The 17,461-nt window shown below is 43.1% G+C and overlaps 1 protein-coding gene across 1 annotated transcript; it reads left to right on the top strand.

The window, feature by feature from the left end:
• Positions 1 to 1,638: 1,638 nt before the first annotated feature.
• LOC143973924 (procathepsin L-like) lies at positions 1,639 to 14,716 on the top strand. Its single transcript, XM_077474821.1, has 8 exons — positions 1,639 to 1,793; positions 5,913 to 6,045; positions 9,950 to 10,072; positions 11,077 to 11,226; positions 11,348 to 11,572; positions 12,290 to 12,455; positions 12,531 to 12,648; positions 14,439 to 14,716. Exons 2-8 carry the CDS (start codon positions 5,923 to 5,925, stop codon positions 14,536 to 14,538), a joined length of 1,005 nt encoding a protein of 334 aa, XP_077330947.1. The 5' UTR covers positions 1,639 to 1,793; positions 5,913 to 5,922; the 3' UTR covers positions 14,539 to 14,716.
• The last annotated feature ends 2,745 nt before the right edge of the window (positions 14,717 to 17,461 follow it).

Genomic DNA, 17,461 nt, shown 5'->3' with positions numbered 1-17,461 from the left:
AGAACAAATAGCTGTTATCATTTATTTGTAAGTGAACAAAACTACTGAGAATAAATCTCATATCAAGAGTAAATAGTTGTGTGTGAGTATATATATAAATGTATATCAAAAATGTTGTCTGTCAGAATTATTGATAGATCACCCCACGGAGATGCACAGCCAGAAAGTGCTAGGGACCCATAGGCAGCCTGCATCAAACCCGCACATAGGTCTTATATTATGCTGTTGGGAGAACAGACTATTTCCATGTGTGGTGTCTAGGCATTTGAACAGCGCTGTACCCCGGGTGGTACTGTGATCTCCTTGTTAGGGGATCTTTCTATTTACACGTTTTGGGATGTCGGCGGCAATGATATTGGAAAGTGTGATGCTTTCCTTTATGGTTCATCTCTTATATAATCATTGTAGAATGGATGGGGCTGTCTCACTGCTGAATAGATGGGGATGTCTCATTGTAGAATAGATAGGACTGTCTCATTGTAGAATGGATAGGACTGTCTCATTTTGGAATAGATGGGGATGTCTCATTGTGGAATAGATGGGGATGTCTCATTGTGGAATAGATGGGGATGTCTCATTGCTGAATAGATGGGACTGTCTCATTGTAGAACAGATGGGGATGTCTCATTGTAGAATAGATGGGGCTGTCTCATTGTAGAATAGATGGGGATGTCTCACTGCTGAATAGATGGGGATGTCTCATTGTAGAATAGATGGGGATGTCTCATTGTAGACTAGATGGGGATGTCTCATTGCTGAATAGATGGGGCTGTCTCATTGCTGAATAGATGGGGCTGTCTCATTGCTGAATAGATGGGGCTGTCTCATTGCTGAATAGATGGGGATGTCTCATTGTAGACTAGATGGGGCTGTCTCATTGCTGAATAGATGGGGCTGTCTCATTGCTGAATAGATGGGGCTGTCTCATTGCTGAATAGATGGGGATGTCTCATTGTAGAATAGATGGGGATGTCTCATTGTAGAATAGATGGGGATGTCTCATTGTAGACTAGATGGGGATGTCTCATTGCTGAATAGATGGGGCTGTCTCATTGCTGAATAGATGGGGATGTCTCATTGTAGAATAGATGGGGATGTCTCATTGTAGAATAGATGGGGATGTCTCATTGCTGAATAGATGGGGATGTCTCATTGTAGAATAGATGGGGATGTCTCATTGTAGAATAGATGGGGATGTCTCATTGTAGACTAGATGGGGATGTCTCATTGCTGAATAGATGGGGCTGTCTCATTGCTGAATAGATGGGGATGTCTCATTGCTGAATAGATGGGGCTGTCTCATTGCTGAATAGATGGGGCTGTCTCATTGCTGAATAGATGGGGCTGTCTCATTGCTGAATAGATGGGGATGTCTCATTGTAGAACAGATGGGGATGTCTCATTGTAGAATAGATGGGGATGTCTCATTGTAGAATAGATGGGGATGTCTCATTGTAGAATAGATGGGGATGTCTCATTGTAGAATAGATGGGCTTTCCTTAAAGCTATAAGGGTCCCCAAAATTGCTTTAAGGCTGCCCTGTCTCTCTCACCTATTATTACTTTTACATCACCGCCTATTCCCAGCGGCCCCGCCCACTGCGTTGTACAACACAACACAGAGTCACGCGCTAGGCAGTCACATGAGGCCGCAGGGTAGAACCCGCCCCGTTCCCGGGGATCGGCCAATGAAAGAGCACCTGCTTATTTTGTAGGCAGGGCCGCCTGTTCCCTTTATAAGCGCACCGGCGTCTGGCAATGTCTGTAGTTTCCAGCTGGTGATCCCATTGAGAGGTTTGTTGGGGAAAATGGCGGAGAAGGGGGCCAGGGAGGGGGATGGAGGAGCGCTGAGGAATGTGCTGTGTTTGTTGTTAGTGAGCCATGGCGGCCTCCCTAATGTCCTATGTGAGTGTTGTGTGAGCGGTATTCTAATGCAGTGTGAGCGCCCCGGGCACTGGCCGTTCCTGTGTGCTTAGTGTTCATCGTGCTGTCTCCTCCCTGATCCTGGTGACTCAGCTGTCCTGTGTACTTGTTTACCCCTGTGTGTGTGGACGATGTAAAGCTCCTCTCCTTCCATGACTCATCTCTTCCCCCACACTCTAATGCCATGCACTGTGTAGGAATCTTATATTGTCTTGCACTTCTCCCATTTTAAAGGAATAATCCTTAACCCTTGTATGTAGTAGGGAATAGCCACAACCCTTTCAGGATTCACGCTATAGGGAAAATGTACTGCTACAGGAGCAGATGTGCTTAGCAGCCAATCGGCTTCTAGCTTCAGGGTGCTTAGTTTAAGCTTTAGAAACAAAGCTGGAAGCTGACTGGCTACTTTGCATAGCTGCTACATAAGGACTCCATTATGTTGTGTCTCCTAGACAGCATACATGCGTGATGGTGTTTACACTAGCATGTCGCTGGTGTGACCAATCCCTAGGCTTCACACGGGGTGTATACATCTATGCCTGTGTGCAGGCAGTGTATTCCTATGCAGGTATATACGGCCCTCACATGGGGTACAGGTGTGTGTGTGTGTGTGTGTGTGTGTGTGTGTGTGCTGGTTTAAATCTCCATGGAAGAAAGATGATTTCCTCCCACCCAACATGGGTCCCAGTTGCAAGCTTTTTCCATTAGTCATGTCAAGTCCAAACCTCCCTATATTATTAAAAGCTATGATGACCTGGCTTTATATACGTCAAGTGGAACCACTCCCCTCACCAGCACCAACCTATTCATCTAGTGTTCTAGATCTTCAAACATCTTGGGGCCCCTTTTCTGAAAGTCATGTCCACCTGTCAGTTTTTCAGGTGGGTGTGATCAGACCCCCCTAGTCTCTTCTGTCAAGCCGCGGATGTCAGCGGACACATGTTTGACACCCGCTGCCATCTGATCCAATTCTTACCACCAAAAAAAACAGGTGGATGGTGGTTCTAGTCCCCATCTGTCTAGCAGATTGGATGGAAACAGTTTCCCCTCCTAGAGGATAGCAGCCTGTCTGTGGAGTGGGCACAGACCTGTCATCCGCTGGATCAGCGGTGAGAGATCTACCTCCTGAGGAAGTGGATTCTGCTTCATGGAGGTGCCCGTGTGAAATGGGTATTTATGGACTGGCATTGCACCACTCCCGTTCATGCACACAGGAGTTCATTCTGGTACTGAGGTGTGCGGAGTGTAGTAAACTGTACATGAAGGGCCGTAACTGGCGCTCATTTACATGGACAAATGTTGCATTTAACCTGTTAATGTTCTGCTCCACTATTTGGTAGACTTAGTATGTGTGTGTATGTGTGTATGTGTATATATATATATATATATATATATATATATATATATATATATATATATATATATATATATATATATATATATATATAAAAGCTAGTAGTGTGTACTAGACTTAGAAAGTTAAAGGGTAAAACACACGCACACCCCTCTGGTCTACATATGAATGTGTGTTGTTTAGTTGTGCCCAGCATAAATTAGAACCCCCCCCCCCCCCTGAATGTACGTATATAAACAGGAGTACTTCAGGGGCATAACTTATGCAGGGTCGTATTTTGCTGCCTGTGTGAATGTGTCTTCATTCATAAAATTAGAACCAGGCTGGAAAGCTGCTTTTATTCTAGAAGAGACTTCTATAGTGGGCAGTGCCAGTCAAGGGTGGGGGGTGGCAGTTGTACAGAAGTCAATTTGGTAGATCAACTTCTGTACAACCTCCCCATCTATGTGGATGAATTTGGCTGGTTCCTGCTGAACTGGTAATTTTGACCCATGTGTAGCTGGCTTTTAACCCTGCGTTCCCACCTATGCATTTAGTGCAGTTTGCAGAAACTTACTACAGTCCATTTCACATGGTTTCCTATGGTGCGCATTCACATCTGTTTTTTCAGCTGGTGCATTTTTTGGGAAGGGTCAGGGACCCTTTTTTTTTTTTTTTTTTTTTTCCCCACAGCAGATTGCGTTTTGCATGTAATAGACTGCAGGGCTAGTCAACTGGTTCCTGACTGGCCACCGCAATTATACTGTGGTAGAAAGGCTCCCCTGGGTGTGCTGTTGTAGCTGTACATCAGCCCTTTTAAGATGCTGTTTTAGGCGTGTGCCTAGCAGACATGATGACTGTGGGGCACCCGAGATCGTTCGTGACAGAGCAACAACCGGGATCTCTGTGTAAACACACAAATCCCAGTTCTCAGGGGAGAGGAGTCAGATTGTGTTTTTATACCAATTATGAACACCGATCATTCTCCTCCCCTAGTCAGTCCCACCCCTTACAGCTGGAACACACCTAGGGGACAGTTAAACCCCTTGATCACCCCTTAGTGTTATCCCCTTCCCTGCCAATGACATTTGTACAGTAATCGGTGCATTTTTATAGCACTAATGGCTGTATAATTGTCAATGGTCCCAAAAATGTGTCAAGTGTCCAATTTGTCCACCACAATATCGCAGTCCTGATAAAAATCGCAGATCATGCCATTACTAGTGTAAAAACACAAATCTATCCCCTATTTTGTCGACACTATAACTTTTGTGCAAACCAGTCAATATACGCTTATTGCAATTTATTTTTGGTGAAAAAAGTTTAAAATGGATATCGGCCTAAACTGAGGAGAATTATTTATTTTTGAGAAAATGTGGGATATTATGGGGGAAAATAGTAAGATGTTGTGGGTGGTTTTCTTTTTGCAAGGGGAAAAAATTGTTGCTCTTATGTTTATAGCGCAAAAAATAAAAACCTGCCATATCGCAAACATAGCCTATTCATTGAGCAGCCAAATCTTCTGGGGCTGAAGTGGTTAGGGAGCAGACCGGGAGGCCAGCTGCTGCGTCCTTGACAACCAGTGAGTTGAATTAAGCTGAATGTAGAAACAAGAATGGCCAGCAATAAAAAGTTGTGGGGGTCCTCCCAATCCATACCAAGCCCCTTATCTGGTATGAATTTTTACGGTGACCCCAAAAAATCCATACCAGGCCCCTTGAGTCTGGTATGAATTTTTAGGGTGACCCCAAAATCGCCCTTATCCTCACCCCTTTAAGAACTGGCGGAGAAAGCAGAGCACCCCCCCCCCTGTAACTTTTTTTTTTTTTTTTTAAATGTACAGCTGATGACTCGTTTGTTAAGGACGCAGTAGCTGGCTTCCTGGTCCACTCTTTAACTAGATATACAGTTTATTGGGGAGAAACAAGGCAAACCACATGTTTAAAAAAGAGAAAAAAGTGCTTGGAGAAACTGCCTCAACCCTACACAAGATTGAATTCCCTTCCTTTTGGTGCTTTAACAAGTTGTGTGTTGACCCAGCTGCTGGTTTTGCCACTCTTGGGAGGCAGGGGGTATTCTTGCTGGGGCCCTAGAAACCAAAAGGTTTCTTAAGTGCCTATTGCAGCAAACAAAGCAAAGTGGTTCCAAATGACCAATAGTGGTTGATTGACATAGCCCTACAGTGTGGCCACCATTTTAAGAGGCTCTCACCCTTAAAGCAGACAATGGAAAAAACTCAAATTATTTGATGTATCTTCCATGTGACAACAGATTGTCTTCCTAGATGAGGAAGCTGAATCTCGTAAACATCATTAGGGACCTTCTAAGAGTTAATTGTCTTGGTGTTGCACACAATTGGGGAGGTTGTTGGGACCTTCTACTCCTGTAACTCAGTCGTATGCCTTGTTTTAATTATGCTTTTGCACTTTTATGCCTTTTTTGTCTAGTACAGTAGTCAAAAAATGCTGCATGACTTAGTGCTTGGGCTGTTGGTGGCTTGGGTGTCTTGTGCCTCCGAGTAGAAGTGAGTCTAGTGAAGAAGTGAATATTTGATCTTCTGACAAGAAAAGAAGGCCTTAGGTGCTTGTGCAGAACTATTAGATTACAACGCAAAGTCAATATTACTTATGCCTAATAGTTGTATTTTGTACCTGCAGGTTAGAAATCATGATGTTGCTTGTAGTTGCTTCCCTGTGTTTGGCATCGGTGTTTGCTCTTCCTGTACATGACCCAGCTTTGGATGAAACGTGGAACTTATTTACTACTCTTTATAATAAAAAGTATGAAAAGGTAAGTTTAATAAACTTGTTTCTCTTGTAATTTACTACCTTCCATAAACTGAAGGTTTTTATAATGGTAATTGTCTAAAGCATTTCTGTAAGATGCCCTAACACCTGGACTGCATTCTGCTGGAAGGGCAAATACTTTTGATCTTAAAATTCTGGGGGAGATTTACAAAAACTGATGCAGCTGTGCATAGTAACCAGTCGGCTTAATTGAACAAGTCGAAGTTAAAAACTGGTTACTTTGCACAGTTGCACCAGTTTTGGTAGATCTACCTATGTGTTCCTGTGAAAACAATTCACCCTACCCCTCTAGGTCTGGCTTGGAAAATCTGTGAAAACATAGCGGCACTCATGTTGGCCAATGCTGTCAACATTGCAAATTTCACCACACGGGGGTTCTATTGGATAAACTTCAAAAGCTCCCCAAATACTGCTTCTAGATATTTAATCCTATTCTAGCCACCTCCTTGTAAACAGCAACTTATTTCACTGGTTCTTCACCTCCTTTATAAAATGTTTTATGATTTATCCTCCTTCACCTTTATCTGATCTCTTCTGCTCTAGTCAAGTAGACATGGACCATCTTGTTTTGTGTATCAGTTTGAATCTGTTTGGCTACCACTAAGCCTTGGTTCACACTACCATGACCTTTTGTTCAGTGAGATCTTGACAAATAGAGAAACTTTGTCAAATCCTCTCCCTTGCTGTGACAGGTGATTTACATATCTCGTGCATTTTTTAATTCCCACTCCTTTCTTCAGCAGCTCTGCAAGGATTGGCTGTTCCACACCTCAGCATGATTTGGCATGCTGAAGTCATGTGGGGACTTTTCTGGGTTTTGACTGGATGTTAGTGATCATAGCAGAAGCTCAGTGTAAGAAATACACAGGAGAAAATGCATGTGGATGGGGGGTGTCTAATGACATCATGACTCCACCCACTGAGCCCTGGAAAACAGACCCACCCACAGAATCTGCAGTTTTTTTGGGTCTCATAGCAGACAGAGTGGAGACATTTGACAGATGAGTATACATGCAGGAGGCATTTATATCCTAGATTACCAATATTGCAGTAGTTTAGAAAGGATGAGTGGGTTTACATCCACTTTAATGTGAAAAGTTTAAAAAGGCACTATCTCTATGCAGTAGTAGATATAAATGACTATACAATATATTTGGAGAGAAAAATCTCAAATCCACTCTGAGAATAACTGACCTCTTTAAATAAGATCAAAGTAAAGTTAGCCCATGTCATGCTGCAATATTGCTCTCGCTCGTGGAATGGGGATAAACTTACCCTTAAGCCTGTGTGTGTGTGTGTGTGTTAATATTTTATATTATAATATTTACATTCATTATAAATATTATAATATAAACACCCCCTTGTAATAGAAAAAGGCATGAGGACCTCTGAAATATGAGATCTGGGTCAAAAAGACCTCAGATCTCATATTTACACTATAAATTGCAATAAAAAAATGTTTTGGTTTTTTTTAAGAGCTATCGGTGGAAGTTTGTTTTTATGTCGCTTCCGCCCTGCAATGGAGACGGATGGGGGCCATACAAAAACAATGTCTTCCTTTAAAAATGATATTTTAATTGTTGGCGGTCAAATGACATTTTGTTTTCAACTGCAGTGATGGTGAAAATTTGAAAAAGCAGAATAAACTTCTTGGTCAAACGAATTTTCAGACACTATGTGGGTTTTCTCTCAATTCCATTCATTTTAAAGCTGTTAAAAGCAAGTGAAAATTTTCAAACAATTCTTTCGTTCTGAGAATTTACAAATATTTTTCATATGGATATTTTCATATGAAAAGCAATACGTGTGGCCAGCATAAGGCTTGGTTCACACCTATGCAGTTTGCTTTTGAGCCATTTCTGCAGTGCTTTTTTTGCACATGGGATTTTACTTTAGTTTGGAGACAATTTGTTGGGCAGATTAAAAATGTAAATTGCTGAAAAGACGCACTACATGCTTATTTGCAGCATCTCTATTGAACCAAAAAAGCAGTTTTGTGTTGAAGTCCCTGACCCTTTCCAAATACGCAGCAGCTGAAAGCCTAGATGTGAACGTGTCCCATAGGGAATATGTTAAATTAACTGTAGTGTGTTTCTGCAAAAAGCACAACACATAGGTGTTTAGCAGCAACAACTTTCTATCGCCTATAATTTTATTTATTTATTTATTTTTAATGGGGTTAAAACTATTACCTACTTTTTGTACAAAAGAGCAGGTAATCGTTACTATAAGGGGTTCTTTTATACTGTAAAAGTAATTGCATACATACCCCCAGAGGTAGGATATGAGCCTTTCAGCTAGGAGTCAGACATGAAGCTATGTGAAGGGTGCAATGGTGATATAAAAAGGATTTATATTAAGGACCACCTCACGCCAATATGTCGGCAGAATGGCACAAGCGCGTGACCCAGTCCTGAGCTCTGACCGTGCCTGCGGACCTGATCACCACCAGTGCCCCGTGATCGGGTCACAGAGCTGAGGAATGGGGAGAGGTAAGTGTAAACAAACCTCCCCTTGCTTCCTAGTGAGCTTGTCACTGATTGTTCCCTGTCATAGGGAATGACTATCAGTGATGTCACATGCCAAGCCACGCCCCCTACAGTAAAACACATTAGGTCACTTAACCCCTTCACCACCAGTGACATTTTTACAGTAATGCATTTTTAATCGCGCTGATTGCTGTATTAATGCCAATGGTCCCAAAAATGTGTCAATTGTCTGCCATAATGTCACAATCGCTGATCGCCACCATTACTAGTTAATAAAAAAAGCCATAAAACTATCCCCTGTTTTTGTAGACACTAACTTTTGCGCAAACCAATCAAAATTTTTTTTTTTTTTTGTCGCTCGTTTTGTTTATAGCATAAAAAACGCGGACCTGATCAAATGCCACCAAAAAGCTCTATGGGGGGGGAGACAATAAGGACTTTATTTTTATTTTTTTTGGTTTGGGTGCTACATTGCACGACCACACAATTGTCAGTAGTTAAAGCGACAAAGTGCTGAATCGCAAAAAGGTCATGGTCCTCTAGCTGCAAAATAGTCTGAGGGGTTAAAGTAGTACTGAAAGCTGAGTTCTGATTCTCTTCTTCTAGGGTCCCCACTAATGCTTTTGGCTCTAAAGTATAGAGCCCCAATAGCAAGGTAGAAAACTTCTGCCTTTAGAACTACTCACTTGCTGCCCAGGACTGCATGTCCATGAGGCATTTTTCCTTACACATTCATGGTCTCAGACACTTACTGACATATATGGACAATGTAGTGAGCTGTATGTGCTGCACTGCTTTTCCTGATGTATAAACAAATGCATTCTGTATGCAGGCCAACTAATCGGCTGGCTGATCAATTATGAAAATGGTTGGTTGACTACTATTTTCATTGATAAGTAGTTTCAGCCCTACTCTCAATGACTAACACATTTTACATGTCATGCGATTTGGGATCTTGTGTTGGATCCCAAGTTGTGGCAATGTGACCTGAGCCTTAACCTTTTAGTCGTTTTTGCCTAATGGAGTTTCCAACACTAATGCAGCTTTGTTCCACAGCTCTCATGACATGGTAATTTGTGTAGGTGAATACAATTTATATCTAGTATCTTGCATAGTGACCAGAAGTAAAGCATACATGGTATAGACGAATTTGTGTGTAGTGTTGCTCACAAAGGGAGGCCGGTTTAGGTGTTGGGTAATCAATCCTCTACTATCAAAACCTTATGTAAAGTATTGTCTTCTGGGGTTGAGGTGGGGATATGCAAGCTCTGCAATCTGAGAACAATGGCAACAAACCTCAAATGGTGTTGAGTCTAGCATTAACATAGGTTGGGTCCATATAAAAGATTGTGATGACTAAACTTTTTTTTTTTTTTTTCTCTTTCCCCCCCTCTTTAGGATGATGGTGTGTGGAGGAGGTTGGTATTTGAGGATAACTTCCGAAAAATCACAAAACACAATATGCAATATGCTGCAGGAAAACACACTTACAGCCTTGGCATGAACCATTTTGGGGACATGGTAAGTCTACATGGAACCTTTTGCACAACAATGGATAGTAAAAGGTTGCACAAAGCCTTCAGTTAAATGCAAGCAGCCAGCTCTTTAGTGCAGAAGAGACTTTCTATGTCTCCAAGAAAACTAACTTCTCACGTGTACATAAAACTGTGCCTGCACAGTGTCATTCTTGAGCTGATGTCTGAGCCAGGGTGAATTTTGTTTCTTGATTTGTGCTATACAATGCATACCTACCACATACAACAAAACCTGTGGTGGTACCCAAAAATCTTGTATTGCAGAATGTGTTATAGCTAAGGAGCTGTAAAAGCTCATACATGTAGTAAGCAAAAGATATATTGCATAAATTTTATTATACAAGTTAGGCATGATGGCAACATCTGTGTTTATACCCAGCTAAAGTTCACATCTATAACACAGAATCCTGTTACAAAATGGGTCCACATAGGAAGCGTGACAGTTATTTTTCAGATGCCTTCATCAGGAGTGCATGTGAACACATGAGGGTTGAGTTGCTAAAACTGGTGCAGCTGTGCATGGTAGCCAATAGGCTTCTAACCTCAGCCTGTTCAATTAAGCTTTCGCAATAAAACCTGGTTACTGACAACTATCGCCCCCATATTGAAAGAATATGCATATGCAAAAAGTAGCTATCCGCTGGCATTCACAGAACATGATCCTCCCTCCAGCAATGGTGGAGCACACTGGTATTGGGTATCAAACCTCCCATCATGGCTGCTGCTCATGAAGGGGTAGATTTTATAAAAATCAATTTCTGTTGGGGTATACATTTATCACATGTTGCTGCATATTTAGAAAAATGGCGTTCCTGAACATAGCTTGGATATCTGCAGAATGAAATGGCAGTCTCTTACTTGAATAGATTGTCTGGTTACTACAGAGCCTGTTAAAGAGGCACTTCATTGTTATGTGGTTAGAAATATGGTTTCCTGTACTGTGGCATTTAATGGGGATATGTAATTCATACAAACCTATTTTGATTTTAGACTACAGAAGAATTTAAACAGCTAATGAACGGATACAAACTTAAACAGAACAAGGCACGAGGAGCAACATTCCTGGCACCAAATAACTTTGAGGCTCCAAAACAAGTTGACTGGCGGGAAAAGGGCTATGTAACTCCAGTAAAAGATCAGGTATAAACTACAGTTCAGATTTTTGCAGATGTTGAAATAAAATGCCCAATAGCTCTTAAATATGGCTTGCATAATGGCTCTAATGCTGAAAGCTGCAAATTGCTTATCCTTTCTTTTTCAGGGGCATTGTGGTTCATGCTGGGCTTTCAGCGCAACTGGTGCTTTGGAAGGTCAACAGTTCAGGAAGACTGGGGAGCTTGTGTCCCTGAGTGAGCAAAATCTTGTGGACTGTTCTGCCGCAGAAGGCAATCAGGGTTGCAATGGAGGCTTGATGGATAATGCCTTTCAATACATTCTTGACAATAATGGCCTAGACTCTGAGGAATCGTATCCCTATGTTGCCGAGGTAAGGGGTGTGGGTTGATTTTTTTTTTTTTTTTTTTTTTTTTTTTTTTTTTTCTCACATATGTTAAAGTGTGTGTCAAAATATAACAGTCCAAAACCACATATAAGACATGATTGGTAGTTTTAAAGGTAGCACAACCATAAAGCCACTATATTAACCACAAAAGGAAAGTTTCTCAGACCATCGCATACATCTTATGTGAGCAGGGACAAATCCTGAATGAATTTTCATTGGATTGGTAGACTGAAATTGTCAGTGGGGGTTAAAGACAATAGCTGTGGACTGAAGCAACTATCGGTCCCATATTTTATTGTATTTAACAGGGCACCCACAGTGCATGTGGATAAGCTCCCCCTTTTTTTTTTTTTTTTTTTTTTTTTTACCATGAATTTCTTGGCACCATGGTTGTATAGTAGGGGGTGACACCTGCATCTGATGACATGCAACTAGCTTCCTGGCAGTGACTACTTCCTAAAAGATTATTTTAAACTTGTCCTCTGGATCAGGTGTGAGGCCTATTGGGTAGGGATTGGGGTCAACTGAGGGAGAGCCCATCTTGTCATGCAGAAAATTGATCCTTTGTTACTGGTAAGAATGAGTGTCTGGGGCATTTCCACAGCATATGGAAGTGTTCCTTGGGTGGCCTATTGCCTAGTCATGTAGGCTGAAGTCTGATATTCGGATACATAATTTATTTTTATTTTTTTACATTTATAGGATCAAGACTGCAAATATGATCCCACCAACAGGGCTGCCAATGACACAGGCTTCATGGATGTTGAATCTGGGAATGAGAAGGCTCTTATGAAAGCTGTGGCATCAGTTGGTCCAATCTCTGTAGCCATTGATGCTGCACATGAATCATTCCAGTTCTATCAACATGGTATGTATTGCTCTACTAAATCTGACTTAACTTTTTAAGCCCAGATATTGTGTACTAATGTAAAACTACTTGCAGGAATTTACTATGAACCTGAATGCAGCAGTAAAGACCTAGACCATGGTGTTCTGGTTGTTGGCTATGGATTTGAAGGAGAGGATGTAGATGGCAAGAAATACTGGATTGTTAAAAACAGGTATGATTTCAAAATTAACACTGTAAAATGCAAGTTGGGAGGGGGGGGGCGCAGAGAATGAGGGCTCAGTTTTTTGCTGACATTTTCCTCATTGGCTTTCTCTCCAAATGGATTGTTTTCAATGGAAAGGTTGGAACTTTTAACTTCTGGCCTGGCCCATGGTATATTGACATCTAAATACCGTTGTAAGAGTTTTCGCAAATGCTTGGTGCAATGACATTGTGGAAAGTGTTGGGGGGGGGGGGGGGGGGGGGGGTTATGCTTTCAGGCCGGATCTGTATCGAACTCTTATCTTTTAAATAAAGCATCTGTTTAGTATAAAATTAAAGTGTGTGTGTGTGTTTCTGCCCCTTCCCACGAGGCAGTTTAAACGGGTATTGCAGGCATTTGTCTACTAAAAGTGGCAGTGGAGGGGACCAGTTTTACAGGCTTTTATGGGGCCAAAAAAATTCTGCCCCAAAAGCTCATGTGCCTTTTTCCTACGACTTAATGGGTTTTTGGGGGCTGCAACTCTGCAGGGCTCCAACACACTCGCTGCTATTCCAACCCTTCACATATGTCCACATACTTCCCTCCTGGCATTAAACTTTGCCAGGTATTGTGCTCAGCTTACCACCCCATACTGATGCTCCTCCCTCAGCTCACCTCTCCCTGCATGTCCTGTGAGCAGAATAGCTGTGCACCTCCTCTGGGTTCTCATCATATGGCACTGAAGATAGGGGGGGGGGCCCTACTGGCAATGCCTGAATGGTCAGTCCACCCCTGGTGTGCGGCACTTGCTATTGTGTGTCGGCGGCTGCTGGTGTAGCACCTGCCACACAGCTTGCTTACTTCAAAGTCTTGCAGGACACGGCTGCTAACAGGAACTGAGTTCCTGTTGTGGAAAAAGTACAGGAACTCTGTTCCCATGCGTTCCCACAGGACTTGAGCCCTGGGGCTTACACAGACCATATTGGAGTAGCTTGTGTAAATGAGGTAGACATGTTTTGTACAGCATGCATTGGCTTTAATGGCTCTTAAAGCGGCATCCCACCCTAAAGGGGAACTTGCGCTCATTGGAACACCCCCCCCTGACATTTGGCACCTTTCGGGGGGAGGGGGTTGCAGATGCCTGTCTAAGACAGGTATTTGCACCCACTTCTGGGCATAGACTCCCATGGGACTCTATGCCTCTTCCTGTCCCACCGTGCTGTCTGCTGGGACATGCACGGGTCCCAGACAATGCAGACCATTCCCATTGCTCTGAGCGACTTGCGCATGTGCACTAGGGAACTGAAGCCACAACGCTTCACTTCCTGATTCCCTCACTGAGAATGGTGGAAGCAGCCGAGAGTCTATCAGCTTCTGACATCGCTGGACCCCAGGAAAGGTAAGTGTCCATTTATTAAGTCAGCAGCTATATGGGGTTTTTTTTTTTTCGGGTGGACTTCATCTTTAATGTACTGGAGGAATAAATGTGGCCATCCAGGGACCGGGAGTGGTGGTCCCAGGTGAAAATATGGAGGGGCTAAAACTAATGCAGGCATCCAAACTGCATACACATTTTGGTTCGTAGCAATAGCTGTAACAATAGAAAATATGTAAAAATCTGCCACACTAGATGCCTTTTATTGCTGCAGTACTTGTCACTAATCTGGAACCAGTCTATACTGAAAGTTCAGATTTAACTGGTATGCTTGTCAAGTTGGTGACCACTTCAAGCCTGAAGTCAAGATTGTTGATGAAAAATACACATGTGCAAGTCTAATCTGCAATATAAATTAAAATTTTTTTTTTTTTTGTCTTTTTAGCTGGGCTGAGACATGGGGAGACAAAGGATACATCAAAATTGCCAAAGACAAGAATAATCATTGTGGAATTGCTACAGCTGCCAGCTATCCTTTAGTTTAGGAGCCAATTAAGATTTTTATATTGAACTAAAAGCTATAAAATATCTCAACTATGAGTGACCTCACAACTAAGCTGGACTGTTAGTTTTATTTTTGATGTTTTAATGTAATTTTGTTTTAAATGTTGCACTTTTTATTCATTTTTCTTTTTTAATAAAAATAAAACCGTTTTACTCTCACTATATTGTCATGTGGCTTGATGGGCTGTGTAATAAGTGACAATATCCTTAAAGTGTTGTAACCTGTTCAGCACAAAGGGCAGCCAGGACACAGCACAGACCTGAACGATGTATGTACTAAATTATTTGACTGCTGAGAGCTGTAACTTGCAGTATGTACTATTACCTACAAATGTATGCAGTGTCTCAGACTTGGCTGCCAGGACCACAGTCAGGCTGAGTGCTTTTCAGCCATAACGGGAAGTAGACTTTGTCAATGAACACAAGGCTGGGTGTTGTGGAGATTATGACCTTTTCGATACGAATAAATTTGTTAGGCTGAAATACAGACTATACCCTTTCAGCATAAGGGAGTCATCTAAGATATAAACAGAAAAGTCAGTGCTCTTACCCGTAGTGAACAAATGCAGATTAAGTCAATTGATGTGTTTTCAGCCTATAAGGCTTTATAGGATGAAACTAATCCAACTGACTTGATCTGTTTTTGCTCACTTTTAAAATTAAGACCCAAAGTGTGTGTTCCCCTGGTCTCTGTCCCCCGCTCAGCAGTCCAGTCGGCTAGGGAGCTGACAGTTTACCGCGCACTCCAAGGAGAGAGAGAGTGTTTGGGACCCTGGGGGGGGGGGGGGGGGGGGGCACTCCTGGTGGTCCTTTAAGTAGTGCTGGTGTTCTTTAAACTTGTGCTGCCCTCTTATTTCTGTGTATTTCAGAAAGCCACGAGCAAGTGCCCCCATGGTTCTAGGAAGAAGTGTCCTTTGTGTAAAGCCTCTATGGGGGATTCCTGGACCAAGGCACTTTGTAAGGAGTGTATTGAGGGGTTGGTTAGGGAGCAGGCAGCAGAACAGTGTGCAGACCTGGTGTCATCTGTGAAGGAACTCTCTAGTACTTTCCAGTCCTTCAAAACGCTTTTTATTTTTTCTAGTTTCCACTGGCCTCAGCCCCAGAGAACTCCTCCACCAGCACATCAGTGTTCCACCTAGCCCAACGGATGTTCCTCCTGTTAGTGGGGAGGATCCAGGGGGTTCCAGAGGAAGTTGAGGAAGAAGTTAACAGGGCTGCCTCAGATTCCCAAGGGGAATCTGATGGCGAGGGGTTGGATGGGGAATCCAAAAGAACCTTGCGTTATAAACTTTCCCTGGAAGAAGTGGCGGAGCTCTTAGGAGCTATTCATACCACTTTAGGTATACAAGAGGAAAGGAAGGCATTGTCACTCCAAGATCAGATGTACAAGGGCATGGGGGAACAGAAAAAGCGGGTGTTCCCAATTCATGATATCTTGATCAATGGCAGGATCCCGAAAGGAAACCTTTTCTGATGCGTTGAAACAAAGGTTTCCTTTTGCGGACGAGGATGCTCTTTTCTGGAATAAATCTCCCAGGTTAGATGCTGCCTTTTCTCAGGTGTCCAGACATGCTGATCTGGCCTTTTAAGACATGGGGGTACTTTCAGACCCTATGGATCGAAGGATGGATTCACTTTTGAAGAAAGCCTGGGACTCATCACAGGGTAATCTTAACCCTGCCATGGCAGCCACAGTGGTGGCTCATATGGAGTATTGGCTTAGCCAGATTAAGGCACACATTGAAGCAGGGACGGCAAAGGAGACTATTTTATCCTCCTTTCCCATGCTGCTTAAGGGGGTAGCGTACATTGCGGATGCTTCGGCTGAATCTGTGCAAATGTTTGCAAGGTCTACGGCCCTGACCAACTCAGCCAGGAGGGCCTTATGGCTGAAGACATGGCAGGGGGACAGTGTGTCCAAAATAAAGCTCTGTGGGATCCCTTTCACAGGGGACTTGCTTTTTGGGCCAGGTCTTGAAACGGTGCTAGACTGCACGGCAGATAAGAAAAAGGCCTTTCCCATTAAGAGGAAGTATGGGGAGCAGTCAAAAAGGCTCCTCAGAAAAAGTTTGAAGCCCCTAGAACCGATCAGACGAAGAGTTGGGGGCCAAAGGGAGTGTGGGGGGGGGGGCGTTTTCTCGCCCTCCTGAACAGCCCAAAAAGTCAATGACAAGGTCACGGTGGGAAGAAGGTTGCGGGGGCCTTCCTCCCACAGTGGGAGATGATCACCTCCAATCAGTTTGTGTTGGGGATCATCAGAGGTTACCGATTTGGAGTTTTCAGAGCCCCCCCCCGAGATTCCTTGTTACCAAGCTGCCAAAGTGTGCAGAAAAATCCTCTGCTCTTCTTTCCTCTCTACGGGAGTTAGAGGAACAGGAGGTGGTGATACGGGTCCCAGCAGGGGAGATAGGCAAAGGCTTCTATTCTCACATCTTTGTGGTTCGTAAGCCTTCGGGAAAGTTCAGGCTCATCCTGAAACCTCTGTCACCTACAGGGGGTTTCGGATGGATTCTGTTTATTCGCTGAAGGCACTTCTTCCACCAAACTGTTTCATGGCATTGATAGATTTAAAAGATGCATATCTGCATATTCCCATCGCAGAGAGCCACCAGTGTTTCCTCAGATTGACAGTAAAAACCTCGGTAGGGGTGCTACACCTCCAATTCAAAGCACTTCTCTTTGGGCTATCCTCTTCCCACATATCTTCACCAAAGTGATGGTAGAAGTTCTGGCATTCCTGCGTCTCAGGGGAATCTTGGTGATCGTGTATCTCAACCTTCTCCTGTTTGCCCCTTCTCCGGCGCAGTTGATTCTGGATCTGCAGGTAGCAAAAGAATTGTTAGTGAGCCTGGGGTGGCTTCTGAACCTGGAGAAGTCCAACTTGGTTTCATCCCAAAGGGTCAC

The sequence above is a fragment of the Lithobates pipiens genome, unplaced genomic scaffold (assembly GCF_037356315.1).
Source record: "Lithobates pipiens isolate NorthernLeopardFrog02 unplaced genomic scaffold, aLitPip1_a1.2 Scaffold_13, whole genome shotgun sequence".
Taxonomy (NCBI): Eukaryota; Metazoa; Chordata; class Amphibia; order Anura; family Ranidae; genus Lithobates; species Lithobates pipiens.
Note: the sequence above shows the minus strand (reverse complement) of the source record. Positions and strands in the feature narration are given on the sequence as shown.

Coding starts and splice junctions, on each gene's coding strand:
- LOC143973924 (XM_077474821.1), top strand. CDS start 5,923: ATGATGTTGCTTGTAGTTGCTTCCCTGTGTTTGGCATCGGTGTTTGCT. Junction 11,227..11,347: donor TAACTCCAGTAAAAGATCAG/GTATAAACTACA, acceptor TTTCTTTTTCAG/GGGCATTGTGGTTCATGCTG. Junction 12,649..14,438: donor TACTGGATTGTTAAAAACAG/GTATGATTTCAA, acceptor TTGTCTTTTTAG/CTGGGCTGAGACATGGGGAG.